This window comes from Dipodomys merriami, unplaced genomic scaffold (assembly GCF_024711535.1).
Source record: "Dipodomys merriami isolate MVZ:Mamm:240054 unplaced genomic scaffold, mDipMer1.0.p SCAF_10, whole genome shotgun sequence".
NCBI classification, from domain to species: domain Eukaryota; kingdom Metazoa; phylum Chordata; class Mammalia; order Rodentia; family Heteromyidae; genus Dipodomys; species Dipodomys merriami.
Genome location: NW_027202271.1, coordinates 49,971,175 through 49,992,495, shown reverse-complemented (window position 1 = coordinate 49,992,495; position 21,321 = coordinate 49,971,175). Strand labels below are relative to the sequence as shown.

Sequence of the window (21,321 nt, the reverse complement as noted above, 5' to 3'; positions counted from 1 at the left end):
ACTTGCAGAAATTTATAGTTTTTGGTCTCACTTTTATATTTGTGATTCAGTTTTAGTAGTATGCATGGCATGATGAGGGAGCTATATATCAAGATTTTATTTTGTCCCTAGACTACCCATTTGTTTCAGCATCATTTTTGAAAAGACTCTAATGAATTTCCATTGAATCTTTGTCAAAAACAATAACATACATACTGGAGTCTGTCTGAACTTTCTGTTTCTCCATTATGATCTATTGATCTGTTCTTCTTTCAACTACTACACTGTCAGTCTGTTTACTGTATTTTTTTTCATAATCTTGATATCAGATGTGTAAATTTCCACTTCATTTTTCTTGGCTTTCATATCCTGTGCATTTCCATATGATTTTAAAGGCAGTCAGTTTCTGTAAAACAGCTTGCTGGGACTGTGATTTAATTGCATTGAACTAAAAATCAATTTGTGAAAACCTGATATTAGAACAGTTTTGATCCATTGACTTGGCATATTTTACCATTTGTTTAATCCCTCTTTCCTTTTTCTCAGCAATATTTTGTAGTCTGCACGGTATAGGTTTGCATATCTTTTATCAAGTCTATTCCAAATATTTTATATTCTTCATTAAATGGTCCATTTTGTAACCATTTTCTATTTTCTTTAAACATTCAGCTACTGATCTTTACTAGCATCTAAAAAAATCATATATAAAGCCTGGCACTAGTGGCTTATGCCTGCAATTCTAGTTACTCAGAAGGCAGAGACCAGAGGATTGTGGTTCAAAGCAAGCCTGGTCAGGAAAGTTCATGAGATTCTTATCTCCAGTTATCCACCAGAAAACCAGAAGTGGAGCTGTGGCTCAAAGTGGTAGAGCATTAGCCTTGAGCAGAAAAGCTCAGGTAAAGCACCCAGGCTCTGTGTTCAAGCCCATGACTGACAAAAAAAGTACATACACACACACACACACACACACACACACACACACACACACACACACATATACCCCCCCACAAATATGTACATATGTATATACACATGTATATATACATACATATATATTACATATACATATATATGTAGTATCTTGTGACTTTGCTAAATACACCTAATTTTACTAGTTTTTTGGATTTTTTTTTTTGTTGTTGGTCCTGGGGCCTGAACTCTGGGCCTGGGCACTGTCTCTCAGCTCTTCAGCTTGAGCGCCACTTCTGGCTTTTTTTGGCTTATGTGGTGCTGAGGAATCGAACCTAGGGCCTCATGCATGCAAAGCAAGCACTCTACCACTGAGCCATCTTCCCAGCCCAGTTTTTTGAAATTTTTGAGGAACTCTTCATCATAATTGTATACTCTCAATCTTTCATTTGCAATAGCTGTTTTGTGTGTTCTCTGGTACCTTAATTATCTCAGTACTCTTAATTATTAGCTCACGTGTCTGACCTCCCCATTAGTCTGTCTTCTGATAAAGAAAGACCTTGAGTTATGATTTTTGCTCTATATATCTATCTTAATATGTAACCTATGAATGGTTTATAATAAATATTTCATGAATATTCAGTTTGTCGTTATATAATAACTTTGATAATTTTCATATCATCATGAACATCAATTAAAGTAATTCTTGTTCATTTTTCAGGAAATTAGTCTTTCAGTATTTTATTTTATTTTTATTTATTTATTTTGCTGGCGAAGGACTTGAACTCTGGGCTTGGGTGCTTTCCCTCAGCTCTCCAGCTCAGGGCGAGCACTCTACCTCTTGAGCCACAGCACCACTTCTGGTTTTCTGGTGGTTAATTGGAGATAAATTAATTGGAGATAAGAGTCTCATGGACTTTCCTGCCCAGGCTGGCTTTGAATTGTGATCCTCAGATCTCAGCCTCCTGGGTAGCTAGGATTACAGGTGTGAGCCACTGATGTCCCGCTCTTTCTTCCTTTCTTTCTTTCTTTCTTTACTTCTTTCCTTACTCCTTAACTTTCCTTACTCCTTTCCTTACTCCTTTCCTTACTCCTTTCCTTACTCCTTTCCTTTCCTTTCCTTTCCTTTCCTTTCCTTTCCTTTCCTTTCCTTTCCTTTCCTTTCCTTTCCTTTCCTTTCCTTTCCTTTCCTTTCCTCCTTTCTTTCCTTTCCTTTCCTCCTTTCCCTCCCTCTCTCCCTCCCTCCCTCCCTTTCTTCCTTTCTTCCTTCCTTTCTTTTGTGCTGGCCTTGGGCCATGAACTCAGGGCCTACCTACTGTCCTTGAGCTCTTCTGTTCAAGTCTAGTTCTCTACCAATTGAGCTATAGCTCCACTAGCAGCTTTTTGGTAGTTTATTGGAGATAAGGGTCAGTCACACAAACCTTCCTGCCTGGGCTGGCTTCAAAATGCAATTCTCAGAATTCACCTCCTTGAGTAGCTAGGATTACAGGCATGAGCTATTAGTGCCCAGCTAAAATGGGTTCTTCCATATTATCTCCAGAATATATTGTAAATATATTAATAATTGCAGATTTGTTATGATTTACAGTAGTCCCAATATTTTAATTTTATTTTCAAGTATGAAATATTGATTATATTTTCTTGGTAGCAATGGAATAGCAAGAAGAATTTGTATTCTTCCCACAAGGAAAAAATGAGTTTTACCTTACATAAGCTACTGCTTATGTAGTGTGTTAAAAGGGAAGAGGCAGGTGTCATCATTAATCTTTATTCTCTGATAGAGAATATATATCCAAATGTTAATATTTAAGTAATAATAGCCATTAGGAGTTTTTAGAAGCAGGTTTAATGCATTGCAGTTAATACACACTCACTAATAATTCCTGAAGATAGTTATATTCCCTGCACCAGATAAATTAAGTTACTTTGAGGGATATGAATGAAAAATGACAATTGTTTACTACATGATTAAGATTTTTCATATACTACATGCTGTTGGTTGTGGAACTTTTGAATTTTGTTATGTTTTTCTAAGCCTGATTTTTAACCATTAACTCTATGCTGTGCTTCATTTTCAGTATCTGGCGAGGCCCCAATGTCAACTGCACAGATAGTTCTGGTTACACTGCTTTACACCATGCAGCCTTAAATGGACATAAGTAAGTGCTACTTATTTTGACTAGAATTCTTGTGTACTGAATTACATGTGATAAAATTATTTCTGATGATATATTTTGTATGTTGCCATGAGTCTACCTGTCTTAGGTGAATTTGGAGAGGTGCAAGGATGTCAAGGATGATTGTGTACTGAGTGTGAACTGCAATACTCTGAAATAATCAAACTTTACCCAGGGAAGATAAAGGCAGTAACAGGACCATATGTAGTTTTGGGAAGAGGATAGAATAAAACAACTTTATAACACTATCCTGTTTGGTGTTTTTTTAATCCTCACCCAACATAGAAATATTCACTGGTAGTACAATCTTGTTATTATAAGCCATGGATATGTATATGAACCATATTCAACTCCTTCATATTTAGCAAAATGCTTTCATGTATTTCAGAATCATCTTTCTTGTTTTAAACTTTAAAACTGTAAACATTTTAAACTTAGGGAATTGTTTTTCAGTAGTGGATAGTGTATTTCATGGGATGTGAAGAATGTATAACTGTAACCATAACCATAACCACCACTTTGTATCTAGTATTTCAGCTAGTAACCCACCACTTAGTGGCAAAGTATGATGTATCTTCTAAGTAATTCAGATTTCTGTCCTTATAGAAGAAAAATGATCCTTATATTTCTCTGTTTTCTTTTTTAAAGAATAATTCAAGATAGTTTTTGTAGCTTTAGCACTTTAGATTTGATCATTAATGTTTTAAAAATACTAGTTATATTTTACTTTCCCATCTAATATATAGTTGTTATTCTGTAAGTTGAAGCACATGAGACTTGGTTCTATTTGATTTTAAACCTGATAGCCATAACCTCTCACTGTAAGAAATATACAATTCTTTTCTCATTATTTATCACCAAGACACTCTTGAAACATTGCATAAATCTAGTGGTCTGGCAGTAGTTTACATCTGAAATTCTACACGAGAGAAAGAGAGATGATCATGGTTTGAGGCCAGCCTTTGAAACAGTTCATGTGCTGAGCGCTGGTGGCTCATACCTGTAATTCTAACTACTCAGGAGTCTGAGATCTGAGGATCACAGTTTGAAGCCAGCACAGGGAGAAAAGTCCGTGAGTCTCATCTCTCCAATTAACCTCTAGAAAACTGGAGGTGTCACTGTGGCTTAAGCAGTAGAGTGCTCACCTTGAGCTGAAGAGTGCAGAGACAGTGCCCAAGCCCAGAGTTCAAGCCCCACAACTGACAAAAACAAAACAAAACAACAACAAAGACGAAGAGTTCATGTGACCCCATCTGAACAATATTTGGATTTGGTGGCACGTACCTATCATCTTAGCAGCTGGAAAAGTGAGATCAGAAGGATTTTGTCTCCTGACTAGACAGGAGAAGGTGGTATTTTGTGTATATAAATCAGTAATATGACTTAATTAAAAATTTTTTATTGTAAAGACACTGTACAGAGGGGTTACAGTTACATGAGTAAGGTAATGAGTCCATTTCCATTGTTACCCCCTCCTTTGTTTTCCCCCTGATATTCCTTTCTGCCCCACCTCTTCATATACTCCCCTCCCCACCTCCAAGTTGTAAAGTTCATTTTCAACATACTGTCTTGTACATCTCATTGTTATAATGTACATCTCATTGTTATAACCTGTATCCTTGTTTCAGCATTTTGTTATTCCCCTTCCCCTCCCCAAGTTAGAAAAATGTACTCACAAGATTCAGGGTACTGGAATCAAATACAGTGACAACAAGGGTTATACCATGGGGAAAGACCATACAAAAGAAACAAAAATCACATAGTACATTAAAAACAACAGCGACAAAGAAAAAACCTCTTGTGTCCCTATCTTGAGGTTCATTTCGCTTAGTATTATCTTATATTGTCATGTGTACGTAGCTTTTGATCTTTTCTGCTTGTCTGGTAAGATTATCCTAGGCATATACTAGTTATTGCAAATAAGGGAAACCATGGGACCTATGTTTCTTTTGAGTTAAATTTTTATGCCAAGTATCAGAGTATAATCAATTTACATGTTTTTGTAAATATGACTAATTCAATTTTGTGTTTGATAAAAGTATCCCTCATTCATTATATTAGAAATATCATGTTTTATTTTTGCCACTTTAATATGAATTGAACCCAGGGCCTCATGCATGCAAGGTAAGCACTCTGCCACTGAACTACCTTCCCAGCCTAGGTTTACATATTCTTAATGCCTCATCATGAGTACCAAACACATAAATTCTCGTATTCTCAAGCTATATCCAAACCATATCAGAAGGAATTGCTTTATAGGAGAAGTTTTAGAATTTTTTTATTTGCTTATCATGAAGAAAGGAAATTAAAAACATTTCTTGTAATTGTCTTTAGCATTAATTTAGAGGAATTTATTTTATAGTAGGATAACTCCTTTTTAATTCTAGATATGTAGTTTGACCAGCTTCTGAAACACTGAAGCATTTCAGTTTAAAAAGTTACTAGAATTGTTAACATGGCACTAGTCAGTCTTGAATACCTTTTGATAACATATCATTCTACATTACTATTATATTAAAAGTATGTTTATTATCTATATGTTAGTACTGGGGCTTAAACTTAGGGCCTCAAGTTCTTAGTTGGCTTTTTTTTTTTTTTTCCTCAAGGCTAGTATTTTACCACTTAAGCAACAGCTCCACTTCTGGCTTTTTGGAGATGAGAGCCTCATGGACTCTTCCCTGCACAGGTTGTCATTGAACTGTGATCTGAGGATCTCAGCCGCTTGAGTACAAGAATTACAGCTACTCAATACAGCTAGAATTACAGCTGCCAGTGCCTGGCTATATTAATAATATTTGAAAGAGAGATGGAGGCTATTTGATTTGCCTCAAGGTAACCAACTTCATAACTAGTAGAGAATTGGGACTTTAAGCAAGATCTTCTGGTTCTTAGAAGTTTTTGTTACTTAAAAGTAGTAATTGAATCCTTATTACCTCAGTATCTCAAAATGGAAGACCTTACATAACAACTCTTTATGGAGAGAGACAAAGAGGATGATGTGAACGTCTGATTTTTTGAATTCTTTTTATTTACTTATTATGTTTTTGTGCTTGTTTTGGTACTTGAATTCGGGGCCTGGACATTGTCCCAGAGCTGTTATGCACAAGACTAACACTCTACCACTTGAATTACAGCTCTACTTCTAGCTTTTTGGTAGTTAATTGAAGATAAGAGTTTTACAGACTTACTGTCCTAGGTTGCCTCTAACCATGATCTTGAGATCTCAGCCTCTCTGAACAGCTAGGATTACAGGTGTGAACCCCTATGTGGTTGGGCCAGATAATCTTTTGAAAGGTGATTTTCCATAAACATTTTTATATTTAAAGTTTTTTAGTTTTACTTGGGACTAGTGCTAATATTTATATAGTGTCTTGTTATTTATAAAATGACTTGTCTTTTGTTATCTCATTTATTTCTTTTATCAGACTTTAGTAGGATCATTATCATTATTACAGTATTGTTTACAGAAAAGTAAAAGGAAATGAGACTAAAATTTTCCAGGGTCACAGTGTTAGGTAGTTTGTATAGCTGTGGTTCAAACCCAAGCCTTCTAAATTTAGGTCTTTTAAAATAGTACTGGCCCTTCCCCACGATATAACCCCTGATTTCACTGTATTTAATGTTGGTATAATTTGTGGAGGGGAAGGGAAAAAATAAATTGTTTTAATAGGGATACAGGTGGACCCATTGCAACAATGAGATGTACAATAATGAGATGTTAAAAATGAACTTTACAACTTTGGCGTGGGGGGGGGGCGGAGAGGGGAGATGGGAAGGGATAGGAAGGGGAAACAAAGGAGGAGGCAACAATGCTTGATAAGAAATGGTACTCATTACTTTGCTCATGTAATTGTAACCCCTCTGTAAGGTATTTTCACACACACAAAAATAATACTGGCTTTAAAAATACATGCCAAAAAAAAGAAAAAAGCCGAAAGTGGTGCTGTGGCTCAAGTGGTAGAGTGCTAGCCTTGAGCTAAAGAGCTAAGGGACAGCGCCCAGGCCCAGAGTTCAGGCCCCACGACCGGACCCCCCCCCCCAAAAAAAAAAAAAAGATACAAGTATTGCTTAGTTTGTCAGAAATCTTATCACTAGAAACTTTAGGTAACTTTCTAAATGGTCCTATAATATATTTCTGTCATTCTGTAGGATTTCATACACGTAGCAACTGAGTTGACTATTTAGGTCACATTTAGGGCAGTGTTTTTTTTTTTTTTATCAGTTCATAAAGTAACATCATTATTTTGTATAATAGGTGAATGTTTCTTGTGAGCTATCAGAAATCTAGCCTTGATGTATTCAGATTTTCTCTATTTTTTTATTTATGACTTGCAGAGCCTTGGTTTTGTAAAAATTATTTTTTCTGTTACATATATCCTATTGATTTTTACCTAAGAAATAATGTTAGAATATACTATAATTGTATGTATATATGTATGTGTCTGGGATAGCCCTTAATGAAATATTAGAATTTGTGTCTTAAACATATCTAAATGAAAATAGTTTTGTTTAGAATTCCTTTTTTGATTCTTTTACAGAGTTCAGTTTAATGTATAGCAACATTATTAATTAATTCTTCCTGGGCTTACTTTAATTCAAGAGTTTTACTTTGAGGGGGCAAAATGCAGCAAAATATTTAATGCATATCTTACAAAATTAGAAACAGTAGGGAAGAGAGGGCTGGGAGACAGGGATGAGGGTGTTCAAAGAGGTGACATTGAGTAAGACACATTGTATTCATAAGATGCTTTGTTAAGCTGGCCACCCATGGCCCATTCTTGTAATCTTAGCAACTCAGGAGGCTGAGATCTGAGGATCTCTGTTCAAAGCCAGCCCAGGCAGAAAAGTCTGTGAGACTCTTATCTCCATTAAACTACCAAAAAAAGCTGTTAGTTGATCTGTACCTCAAGTAGTAGAGTACTAGCCTTGAGCAGAAGAAGCTCAGGGACAGTGCAGGCTCTAAATTTAAGCCCCAGGACCAACATTTCCCCACTTACCCCTTCCCCTCAAAAAAACTTTTGGTGAATGGCAACTGCTTTGTACAACCATTTAACAATAATAAAAAAGTTTTACTTTGAAATCCTGGTGAAGCATGAATATGGAATCTTCAAATAACTGTGATTTGACTATATGTTGAAATTGCATCAATGGCAGAACTTATCTCTTAAATGAATTTTTGTCCTTGAAATCATTCCTTAGTCTTGGAGGAGAAAGGGTAATGCAACATATGGCGACATACATTTGAAGTGTGTTATATACCATGACTGAAAGATAATTAACCTTTAAAATTTTTAACACTGACCTAATACCACACTTGTGTTAATTGGGTTAATAAAATAAATTTATTGGGTTAATAAAATAAATGTTTTACCCAAATGAATTCTAGGTAGTAGTTCATTGGTTAGTCAGTACAAAGTATGTGTGTGCATGTTGTAAGTAAAAAATTGTGTTGACTATGCAAACTCTTAAACCCAATTTTATGATTTAATGCCTTGAATTTTTCTTTAAATACCAGTCAGCCTCTAATATATATCAAAATATCAATCTAATGAAATATATCAATCTAATGAAATCTGTGTTGTTTAGTATGTTTTCTTTTCTGTTGTGTTCTTTTATTTTTTTGTTTTCTTCTTTCTAGGGACATAGTTCTCAAACTACTTCAATATGAGGCATCAACAAATGTAGCAGATAACAAAGGTTATTTTCCTATTCATTTGGCTGCCTGGAAAGGAGATGTGGAAATTGTGAAAATTCTTATTCATCATGGACCATCACATTCCAGAGTCAATGAACAGGTGCACTTGTCAAATATTTTTTCAGCCTATAATTTATTGAAGTGTTTTGCAAAGGCAAAGCCACATTGAGAAATTACTTTTATTGTTACTCTGCCCCAAACATTTGCAATGCTGAATTTCCTAAAGAACAAATTTGAAATATTCAAACATATGGGCATGGTATATAGGCACTAAGCCAGCCATTTGTGAAGATATGATTTTAATGAGAGAAATCCCACTTAAAGGAAGTACTTGTGCAGTATTTTTACCTGCCTTATATAATCTATTTTATAGCTGTTGAATACTTAAAGCTAGAACAGCATTTATATTTGTAATGAGAATTAGAGTGTTCCTTAATAAAATTTTAAATGCTAAAACAATAATGATAGCTATCCCTTGCATAATGCTTTACCATTTACATAGCACTTTTTTTTTTTTTCTTCAGGTAAGGGGTAGGTTTATTCATCATTCTGGCTGGCACCAGGCTACGTTGGCCCTCCACATGGCTGGAAAAGGCCTGGGAAAGAGAGCTTGGAAAAAGAGAGCTGGGAAAGAGAGAGCTGGGAAAGAGCTAGAAAAGAGCTAGGAAAGAGGGTGTCTGGGCCTGGGCTAGGCCTTATCTAGGGTATGGGGGAAGAAAGGTGTGGCTACATCAAATTCAGATGTGACCTCAGCAGATACAGATGTGACCTCTTCCAAGTGTGCCAGTTGCCTAGATAATGCAGGTACTGGGTGGAGACTTTGCTGCGAGGAGGGTGGAGTCTGCTCATCATCCAGGAGTGGACCTTACATTCCAGCCTTTTAATAATCATGGAATAGGACCCGGATTCTCTCTGGCTACTTCCTACTGACAAGGGGCATTGACAATAGGGGTAAAAGGCTGGAATTTGGTCCCTTCCCAGAGAAGGCAGTGAAGCACACTCTTTGCAAATCAAAATGTAAAATACACTATATACAGTTACTACTCAGGTATTAAGTTAAACATTTTTTGTCTTCCCTCTCTCCTTGCCTTTCTGACTCCTTTTTTTCCTCCTTCCCCATTTTTATACACACACACACACACACACACACACACAGAATAAATTGAGCAAAATTACAGAATCATATGATGCTGATAAAGTCAAAGTACTAACAGGAACAAATATATATTATACATAGTGAACATATTTAAAAAGGAATGCCTTTCTCAGTATTAAAACACATAAAATCAGAAATTCAAGAATGTAAAATATGGCCTTCCAATACAATATGATACCAAACATCTTGAGCTCTGTATGCCCCCTGCTGTTCCCATTTTATAAAACTATATTTGAAAATCAGTATGCAGTCCAATAATTGAATTATAACCATGGCATTAAGCTTCAGGTTGGCAATTGTCCAATATCAATGCAAGTAGGTTACTGGAGGGCAAGTATGATTAGCATATTATTCAAACAAATGTAGGCTTTGCAGACCTTTGACTGAAATTCAGACTAAAGAATAAGATGTATGCTAGCTGTAAATGGCAAGGGAAAGAAAATATAGTTTTTTTTCCCCCAAACAAACACAATTTAAAATGATCTAGACAAGAAAAAATTATTAGTTGGAAAAGTATCTTACTGATTTTCATCGCAATGAAAATTTGTGTTTATAAGTTTACAAAACTGTGGAATTTTACCACAAGAATACATTCAGTCTTTTTTTTTAAATGACAGATATGGCTGTGTTTATCTCAGATATGTTAAAGGAACGTTTATGAGAATTTTATTCGTGAGAAAGCCAAAATTTATCATTTATGGGATGAGCCATCTGGTGGTTATTCTTAAAACTGTCTGAATGACGCAAAGCAAAACTGAAGTAATGAAATAGAAAAGCAAAATCAAGGTTAAAGAAGAGTATGCTTTTAAATGACATGAAAATAAGTAAAACATAGTATTCATTTATATTTGAAAGCTGAAAATTTCAAATTATAGCTCAATTGATGTTAAGAGAATCATTTGTTTGGTAATATTGAACAGATACATTATAAAATTTTTTTTAAGGAAATTGAAATGCAAAGCAGTGGTTTAAAATTTTTTTTTTAGGTTTAGTCCTTTGTGTTGTGGATCCTATTGCCAGCAAGTCAGAAAATTTCCTCAGATTTTAAATGCCATACTTTAAGTATTTTTGTTTGTTTGCTAAGTATATTCTCCTTTAGTAGTGACATAGTTCTCCATACCATTTTTCCTAAAAGTTTCTGATATGGGAGTGTAAATTTTATAAATAAAATTTTAAAATAATAAGCCAATATCATTCCCATTTTAGATGAGAAATCAGGCTCAGTTAAGCTAAATTTTCTAAGGCCACATGTTATTGAGTGAATAAAAATGACATGTGAAGCCAGGCACCAGTGGCTCACACCTGTAATCCTAGCTACTTAGGAGGCTGAGATCCGAGGATAGCTGTTCAAAGCCAGTCCAGGCAGGGAAGTCTGTGAGACTCTTACCTCCAGTTAACCACCAGAAAACTGGAAGTGGCACTATGGCTCAAATGTTAGAGTGCTTGCCTTGAGCTGAAGAGCTGAGGGACAGAATTCAAGCCCCATGACCAACACCCCCCCCAAAAAAAGGCATGTGAATTAAGGACTTTTGACTTCCCCCCACCAAAAAAAAAAGACATGTGAATTAAGGACCTTTGGCTTTCGGGCTCTACACAGTAGCATATAGTATTTTCATCCTAAATCTTATCACTTATAGAATGTTTACTTTGTGCCAAGCATTGTGTAAAGCATTTCATCTACATTGCCTCAGTAAGCTCTATTATAGCCACAAAAGGTGGATAATAATGATCACTCCTCCTCTATGTATGAGAATTCAGCCTTAGATATGAAATGACTTGCACATGATATTACATACAGCTACTTAGAAATGCAGTTCATATTTGAATACAGGGTTTTCTGATCCATGGCCCAATCTCTTAATAATACATTATACTATGCTTTTGAAATTATGTACCATATCCAAGGATTCTTTCTAATTTCTGAAAGTTATCTTTGTTTTCTCATTAAGTGCTACCTTAATCTTGAGAGATCTATGACAGTGATAGCAAACCTTGTTTATACTATGGTTTTTCCTATATGTCCTGCAGCTACATAGTATCATAGTACATAGCCCTACTAGAAGTGCTCTGTTTCTCCTTTTCATCATTGCTCTTATGCTTTGGGATCTTATGCTTTAAACTCTGCATACCATGAGAGCTAATTTGATAACTGAGATGTCCACTATGTAACCCTAGTTGTAGATAACAGTATAGACATACTGGACAAAAGGATGATTCACTATCTGGGCATGATAGACAGGATGCTGTAAGATTTCATTATGCTGCTTAGAACAAGTGCACAAATTAAAACTGCTGAGTCATTTTTTCTGGAATTTTCCATTTAATATATTAACAACTTGATTGACTGCATGTAATTGAAACTGCAGATAGAGAAACCATAGATCTTTAAAAATAAAGATATTTTACATCTTAATGTTTGAAGTTTTCAAAGCATTTTTATACATTGTCTTTTGATTTCTAAACCACACTGTAAGGTTTATAGAAAAAATAATATTCTTACAAGCACAGGTAAGAGGTTTGGAGAGATCAGTCACTTGACATTGTTAAGTTGCACATTTCAGTCTTAAGTCCTGTACACCATTCTATTCTGTTATAATTGGTAGTTAACTTGGAGTGATAATTTTGGAAAAACAATGTCTCCTTCCAGATTATGGTTTTTATAATTTCTTCTTTTTCTGCTTTGCAGCTTGAAGTCTGGGCCTGGATTCTGTCCCTAAGCCTCTTTGTGCTCAAGGCTAGCACGCTACCACTTGAGCCACAGTTCCACTTCTAGCTTTTTCTGGGTACTTTATAGGACATAAGAGTCTCATGGACTTTCCTGCTTGGACTGCCTTTGAACTGTAATCCTCAGATCTCAGCTTCCTGACTAGCTAGGATTATAGTAGTAAGCCACTGGTGCCCATCAGATTATGGTTTTTGTAATTGTCACATACTTCCTATATTTTACAATGGATTTATTTCCTTTTGTCTGGTGATAAACATGTTGTATATATATTCATTTTTCCGTCACTTTCACTTTGTTTTTCTCTATTTTTAAAAATCTATTTTAACATGTGGCAAACATCAGAGGATGCACATCTCAAAAATACATTACCTTTGGTCATTTTCTGAACATTGTGTTAAATATTTCACTTTGAAGTAAGATCTTTTGATAAATAGGTTTTTCTCAGTCATTTTTTGTTCTGCCACCCATTGTCTAATTTGTCAGAGAACATCAAATTAGTTTTTTAAAAAAGAAACTATAAAGCTTAAGAATTTTTGTATATACATATTAACAATTATTAATCAATGCTCTTTCACAGTCTATTTCAGATTAGATGGCTTTATATTTAGACTAGTGACTGGACATATGTATACAATCATGTCTTTGTAAAGAAGCTACAGTGGTTTCCACTGGTATGACAGTTCAAATATATGTTGATCATGGATAAAAATAGGTTAAAAATATTGAAATAATTTATCTTGAGATTTGAACAATGCTAATTGATAATATTAGAAAAACTTTAAATTTTGTTCTTGTATTGTCATAGTTTGAGGACTATGGGAAAGCAGCTCTTTGAGAAATTATTACTTCACAATTAGCTTTTCCTTTTTTTTTCCAGGAGGTACTATAGTTAGAAAAATGAAATTCAATCAAATTCAATTCAAAATGAAATTAGGTGGGTCAGAACATATATTCTATGTCATATTTTTATGCTATAAAATGATATAGTGTATAAAATAATAGGACATATAAAGTGATTAAGCACTTACCTAGCTTGCTGGAGACCTTGGGTTCAACCCCCAGAACTGCAAGTAAGCAAGCAAACAAATGGACAAACAGCAATTATGACAACAGCAACAACAACAATACCAAATCACAGTTTCTAAACTTATATGTGGTCAGTTTTTATGAGGAGGATTATAGTAACACAGTCAAACCAAATATAAGAATTGCTTCTGCCAGGGAAGTGGTGCTGTGGTTCAAGTAGTAGAGCGCTAGACTCAAGATGAAGAACTCAGGGACAGCACCCAGGTCCTGAATTCAAGCCCCACGACGACCACCACCACCACCATCAACAACAAAAACCCCAAAGAATTACTCCTACTAGACACCACTGCTCCTGCCTGTCCTCCTATTTAGGAGGATTGAGATCTGAGGATTAAGGTTTCAAGCCAGTTGGGAAGGAAAGTGTGTGACTTTCATATCCAGTTAACCACCAGAAAGCCTGATGTGGAGCTGTGGCTCAAGTGGTAGATTGCTAGCCTTAGCACAAAAGCTTAGTGACAGTTCCCAAGCCAAACTTCAAATCCCATTATTGACACCAAAAAAATAAAAATAAAAATAAATAAAAAAGAATCTCTTCCTACAAATGATGAAAAAACACCATCTTCAGGTGGATTCCCGTCTGTCAGGTCTTAAGCTTTTTTTTTTTTTTTTTAATCACTGTGTTTAATGAATAGTTTTTTTTTTTTTCCTGTGAATTTGACTCCCCACTGCCTTCTGTCGATTCTTAGCAGAAACACAAAGTACCAAAAAGCCTTTCTTAGTGCTCTCTCCCGCCCTCTCCCCTTGTTATTCTTTTTAAATTTTTAAATCTTTCCTCTAGACTCTCAACTTACTGGTCTGTATTCTTTTTATCATTCAGAGTAAGCTTGAGATGCTTTCTAGAAACAGATTAAAATTTACTTTGGTTTGAATTTGCCTTGTCCTTTTTGGGTGGGAATTGCTATCTAAGCAGCCATTTCCTACCACCTCAGTATTATGGGGCAAGATCCCTAGAAATTTTCTTTTTAGAACACTAATTTCTACTGGTTCTTCTTTGGCAACATAGCAATGTGTAAGATAGTGTAAAATAGCATAGTGTAAGATAGTGCAAAGAGCATGACTTTTAGATTTGGACAAATATAGGTGTCAAAGATGCTAATGCTGCTAAGCATGTAGTATAACCTTTTTGAATCTTAGTTGTATCATATATGAAATAGAGATAATACTTGTCTTGCAGGATTGTTATAAGAATTCAGTGAGATAATATATGTAAAATTTCTGCCAATGGAAATAGTAACAGTTTTTTTAGAAAGTGGCATGTTGATTAATTGTTTTACTTTGGGTCTGGGCTATTGGTTTAAATCTTGGACCATGATTGAATGAATACCTGTGTAATCATATTCTATGACTCAGTGCCTTAGTTTCTTCATATCTAAAATGGGGATAATGATAATAATAGTATCTATCTCCTTTTGAGGATTACATAAGTAAACATGTATGAAATGCAACCTGTCTGTTTCCTAATGTTATATAAAGTGATGGTTGTGATAATGCAGGTGCTCATTCTTCCCAGAACACTCACTTAGGAGTGTTCTATTTATGCTAACGTTTTTTGTTGACATTTTTTCCATATATATTTTTATTGTAAAAATACTGTTTGCTAACAGTTTTTGATGACTTATGGTCAGGATCATCTGGTTGCTTTCTCTTGATTATCAAGACCTTATCTTCTATGCTGTCAGCTTAAATGGTCTGAAGAATTGATCTGCCTTGGAACTGGGTTTTTTATATTAATCTTGCTGAATTTGTAGGAAAATCTCATTGATTTTCAGAAAAACATTTATAAGCTACACAGGTAGTACTATGATAATCCTGATAACTTGCATGGGACTTAAATCTGACTCGTAATCTATAATTATGTTTCAGAAAAGTACTTTTATATTTTACAGTCAGATTGCCCTCTCTCTTTGCAAATAAGAAAAATAATGATTTTTTATTGATTCTCTTTTCAAAAGAATGTGATACCTTATGTCGATGGAAAATAAAATGAAACTTAATTTGAGAAGACTTTCTGCAAACCTCTGATTTTAAAGAAGTTATCAACTCAATTGACTTTTGCAAAGCACCACTACTGAAAGTGTTATAATTGTTATTAATCCCTCTCATTAACAAATGTCATGGAGACATTATGCACAGTGTGGAAAACACTGGCCATCTGGGCCTAGCACAAAGTTGGAATATATGATGCAGAGAAAAGTTTTCTTTTTCATATTAAAGTGGCAAAAATAAAAGATGATAGTTCTGATATAATGAATGAGGGATACTTTTATCAAATACAAAATAGAATTAGATATATTTACAAAAACACATAAATCTTAAGTTTATGTTTTCAAAATGTTATCAAGGTTTAAATGACTGTAATTTTGAAAACTAACTGAATTTGTGAAAATGTGTCTTTGCCTTAAACAGAACAATGAAAATGAAACAGCCCTACATTGTGCTGCTCAATATGGACATTCAGAAGTAGTTGCTGTTCTTCTAGAAGAACTCACTGACCCTACAATTAGGAACAGCAAGCTGGAGACCCCATTGGACCTGGCAGCACTCTATGGACGGCTGAGAGTCGTCAAAATGATCATCACTGCACATCCGAACTTAATGAGCTGCAATACCCGAAAGCACACACCACTCCACCTTGCTGCCCGTAATGGTCATAAAGCAGTTGTACAGGTGCTATTGGAAGCAGGAATGGATGTGAGCTGTCAAGTGAGTCTTTTTTTTAAAACTGTGCTTTAGCTAATTGGAAAGCTATGTATAGGAAAAATTATTGGTAGATGGCAGTTATATGTGGTATCATTAGTGATTGTTTCCTTTCTCCCAGCATCTAGTGTATATAGCCTTGCATACTTTAGGCATCCAGTCAAAATTTTATGAGTGAATAAAACAAAAATTTCTTTATTTTTGAGTACATATGTAATGTGTAGCATGTAGAATTTAGTTTTCCCAGCTATCCAAGAACTTGAGAGCTACTAATTTTCAGTTAAGAGATTAGGAATCAGATCGAAAGAGTTCAGAAACTTAACTGAGGCACAATGGATAAAACTCGAATGTGGGTTTAGACATACTTTAGGTTAAAGGCCAGGCCTCTTTCTAATATAATTTCCCATCTATGTATAACTAATGAACAATCATGGTGCTTAAGGGACTTAAAAACTTATTGAAGAAATAGGACTTGAACTGAGATTCGAAGGAAGGTTAGCATTTGGGTAGGTTTTGATTTTCCACAAGGAAAGGGAAGCCTACTTTTATTATTCATTTAAAAAATAGCCTCCACTTCAAAGCTGGTCTTTGTATTTTTATTTTTTAGAGCATTTTGTACTTTCAAGGGTGGCTTTTTTTTAAGGATGGCTTCTTGACTTGCAAAGAAACCTTCCAATGGAAATTTTTGGTTTCTGTCAGATTGTAATTGTCTTTACTATGTTTATAGTAAACTATTGCTGCATGATGGACTACTTCTAATGTTATAACTTAATAATAACCATCCAACTCACAGTTCTGGATTTCACAATTTAGTCTAAGCTTAGCTGAGTAGTTCTCATTTTGCCTGGGTTCTTTCACATGCAATGAGTTGGATAAACATCTCTATTTCAGAGATTAGGTGGATATTGTCTGTGGTGATAGACAAGATTACTATGGATCAGCCTGAGTTTATTAACATGCCATCACAATGGTTGAGAGAAAAGAGAGTAAGTACAAGAGTGAGAGTGCGAGATCATACTATTATACAAGGCTTCTTCAAGTTTAGGCTTAAAGTAGCATATCAATACTTATACCATGTTTGATTGGCCTAAGAAGTCACAGAGTGTCTTAGAAGTGTGAAAATATACTCTATGCTAGAACAAGGATGCAGTGTGAATACTGAAAGGAAATAAGCATGGCCAGTTTTGTAAACACTCCATATGTGCTCAAGGTGTAGTCTTCCTCTGTGAGGTTCCTTTTCCTAAAAATTGTTCAGAGGTTGAATCTTGTCTCCTGAGTACTGGAATTACAGATATGCACCACCTGCCCAGCCACAGACAGTATTACAGCCGCAATAACTGAGACCAGTATACCATTACTGATCTAGATCTTCACATTTTTTTAAACTAGATGACATGACCAGAGAGTTTAGATTCAGTTTTATAAATGTATGTGATATGATATGGTTCATCTTTTTGTATAAAACATTATAGATTGTGTTTTATAAAATTAAAAATAAAAATATCTGCATGCCAGATTAAACAGAGGAGACACAAGTTTATAAGAATAAATACATGATATCTAATAAATGCTAAAACAGAGACCTGTGGAGGAGTAGGTCCTCACCTATCTATAGGTTTAAGATGGATAGTATGGGAAGACATTGGTGGAAGTGATATTTGAAAAGAACCTTGCAGTCCAATAGGGTTCTTGATATTAGGTATAATTTAACTTGTATACATGCATCATTTGGCTAAAGAATGTTTCATTTATTTATTTTTTAATTTTATTGTCAAGGTGATGCACAGAGAGGTTACAGTTACATAAGGTAGTGATTACATTTCTTGTCTAACTTGGTACTGCTTTCCTCATTTTTCTCCCTTTTTCTTCCCCCTCCCTTAATCCTCTCTCCTGCAAGTTGCACAGATCATTTCCAACATATTGTCTTGTGAGTATCACTGTTGCATAGGTTCCCTTTTTGTTCTTTGTTTCACCATTTTCTTGCTTCCCTTCCCTTCCTTAATTCAGATAAACATATACACAATACCCAGTGTACCAAAACTGAATACAGTGACAACAGGGGATAAACCATAGAGGGAAAAAAAAAACACAAAAGAAAAAAGAAATCACATAGTACATTAGAACAACAACAACAAAGAAAAACCTCTTGTGTTCATGTCTTGGAGTTCATTTCGCTTAGCATCATCTTATGTGGTCATATGTACATAGCTATTGGGCTATTCTGTTCATCTGCTAAGATTATCCTAGATGTATACTAATTACAAATAAGGTAGACCATGGGACCTATGTTTCTTTGGGTCTGGCTTAGTTCACATAATAACAATTTTTCCAAGTCCTTCCATTTCCTTACGAATGGGGTGTCATCATTCTTTCTGATAGAAGCATAAAATTCCACTGTGTGTGTGTGTGTGTGTGTGTGTGTGTGTGTGTGTGTGTGTGTGTATGTGAGAGAGAGAGAGAGAGAGAGAGAGAGAGAGAGAGAGAGAGAGAGAGAGAGAGAGAGAGAGAGAGAGAGAGAGAGAGAGAGAGAGAGAGAGATTTTCTTGATCCATTCATCTACTGAGGGGCATCTGGATTGGTTCCATATCTTTGCTATGATAAATAATGCTGTGATAAACATAGTTGTGCTGGTAGCTTTAGTGTGGCCTTGTTTGTGGTCATTTGGGTAAATGCCCAGAAATGGGATTGCTGGGTCATAGGCAGCTCTGTGTTTAATCTTTTGAGGAACCTCCATACTGCTTTCCAGAGTGGTTGACAAGTTTGCATTCCCACCAACCTAAAGACTGTTTTATCTCTATAATAACCATAAATATTAATGAACTCAATTCACCAATCAAAAGAAAAAGAACTGCAGACTGGATCAGAAAACAAGATCTATCAATTTGCTGTCTTCATGAGACCCACCTCACAACCAAAGATAAAAGTGAATACAGAGTGAAGGGATGGAGAAAGATCTATCATACAAATGCTCCCAGCAAGAACCAGGAGTTGCCATTATGATATCTGATAAAATAAACTTTACACTAAAATCACTACGAAAAGACAAAGAAGGCCACTATATAATAATACAGGGAACAATCCAAGAAGAGGACATCACCATTGTCAATCTATACACTCCAAACATCAGTGTACCCATTAAGCAAATACTCTCAGATTTACAGGAAATGATGGATCCAAATACAATAATACTAGGAGACTTTAATACTCCACTCTCACCAAAGGACAGGTCCACCAGCTAAAGAATTGGCAAATAAGTCTCTGAATTAAATAATACCGTATCTTAAACAGACTTAACTGACATACCGTTTTCCACCCAACAACAACCCAGTACACATTCTTCTCAGCAGCCCATGGAAATTTTTCTAAAATAGATCATATCTTAGTTCTTACAAAGAATTTAAGCAAATACAAGAAGATTGACATAATCCCCTGTATTTTATCTGACCATAGTGGAATCAAACTAGTTCTCAATAACAAGGCATACAGTAGAAAAAACTCAAACACATGGAAATTAAACAGCACACTGCTGAGCAACACATGGGCCATAGAAGAAATTAAAGAAGAATTTAAAAAGTTCCTACAATTCAATGAAAATGAAGACACATCACAAGGAAACGTATGGGACACATCGAAAGCATTCCTGAGGGGCAAGTTTATTGCTCTCAGTGTGCATATCAAGAAAACAGAGACAGACCTAATAAACAATCTCATGATGCAACTGCGACTAAAACTGCTAGAGACACAAGAAAAAGTTGAACCTAAAGTCACTAGACAGAGTGAGATAACCAAAATAAGAGCTGAAATTAACAAAATAGAGACTAAGAAAACTATAAATAAAACTAATAAAATAAAAAGCTGTTTTTTTTTTAAAAAATCAATAAAATTGATGAACCACTGGCAAGATTAATTAAAAAAAGAAGAGAGGAGACCCAAATCAATAAGATCAAAGATGTCACAGGAAAAATTAAACAAACATCCAAGATATCCAAACAATTATAAAGAAATATTTCCAGACTCTATACTCACAAAGGAAGGAAAACTTAGCAGAAATGGATGAATTCATGGAGAAATACAAATTGCCCAAACTGAACCAAGAAAAATAAATCAATTACATAGCCAGTAACCTACAATGAGATAGAGGAAGCAATCAGAAACCTTCCAACAAGGAAAAGCCCAGGACCAGATGGATTCACTATGGAACTCTATAGGACCTTTAAAGAGGAAACTAATAGCCTTACTTCTCAAGCTCTTCAGAAAAATAGAAGCTGAGGGAGTAATCCCAAACTCATTCTATGAAGCCAGTATCACACGCATCCCCAAACCAGACAAATACCCAACAAAAAAAGAGAACTACAGACCAATCTCTTTGATGAACACAGATGCAAAGCTCTTCAATAAAATTCTAGAAACAAAAAAAAATCATACATTATGACCAAGTAGGCTTCATCCCAGAGATGCAGGGATGGTTTAACATATGTAAGTCAATAAATGTAATCTATCACAGGATCAAGAACCACATGATTATCTCCATTGATGCAGAAAAAGGCTTTTGATAAAATACAACATTCATTCATGTTAAAAGCTCTGGAAAAATTGGAATAGAAGGAACATTCCTTAAAACAATAAAATCCTTATATGACAGACCAACAGCCAACATCATACTTAATGGGGAAAAACTACAACCAATTCCCCTAAAAACAGGAACAAGGCAAGGATGCCCACTCTCCCCACTCCTATTCAATGTAGTTCTGGAATCCTTAGCCAGAGCAATAAGGCAGGAAAAAGACATTAAGGGGATCCGCATAGGGGAGGAAGAAGTTAAACTATCTCGTTTTGCAGATGACATGATTTTATACCTTAGGGATCCCAAAGGCTCCATCCCTAAACTCTTAGAGCT

The 21,321-nt window shown here is 35.2% G+C and overlaps 1 protein-coding gene across 11 annotated transcripts in view; it reads left to right on the top strand.

The window, feature by feature from the left end:
• Anks1b (ankyrin repeat and sterile alpha motif domain containing 1B) overlaps positions 1 to 21,321 on the top strand; it is a 972,026-nt gene that overhangs the window by 105,786 nt on the left and 844,919 nt on the right. For all 11 annotated transcript variants that reach the window (XM_069990836.1, XM_069990828.1, XM_069990821.1 and 8 more), the window contains exons 2-4: positions 2,967 to 3,047; positions 8,704 to 8,860; positions 16,134 to 16,430. In XM_069990836.1, the coding sequence (XP_069846937.1) occupies positions 2,967 to 3,047; positions 8,704 to 8,860; positions 16,134 to 16,430 (535 nt within the window). The remainder of the gene's footprint in view (positions 1 to 2,966; positions 3,048 to 8,703; positions 8,861 to 16,133; positions 16,431 to 21,321) is intronic.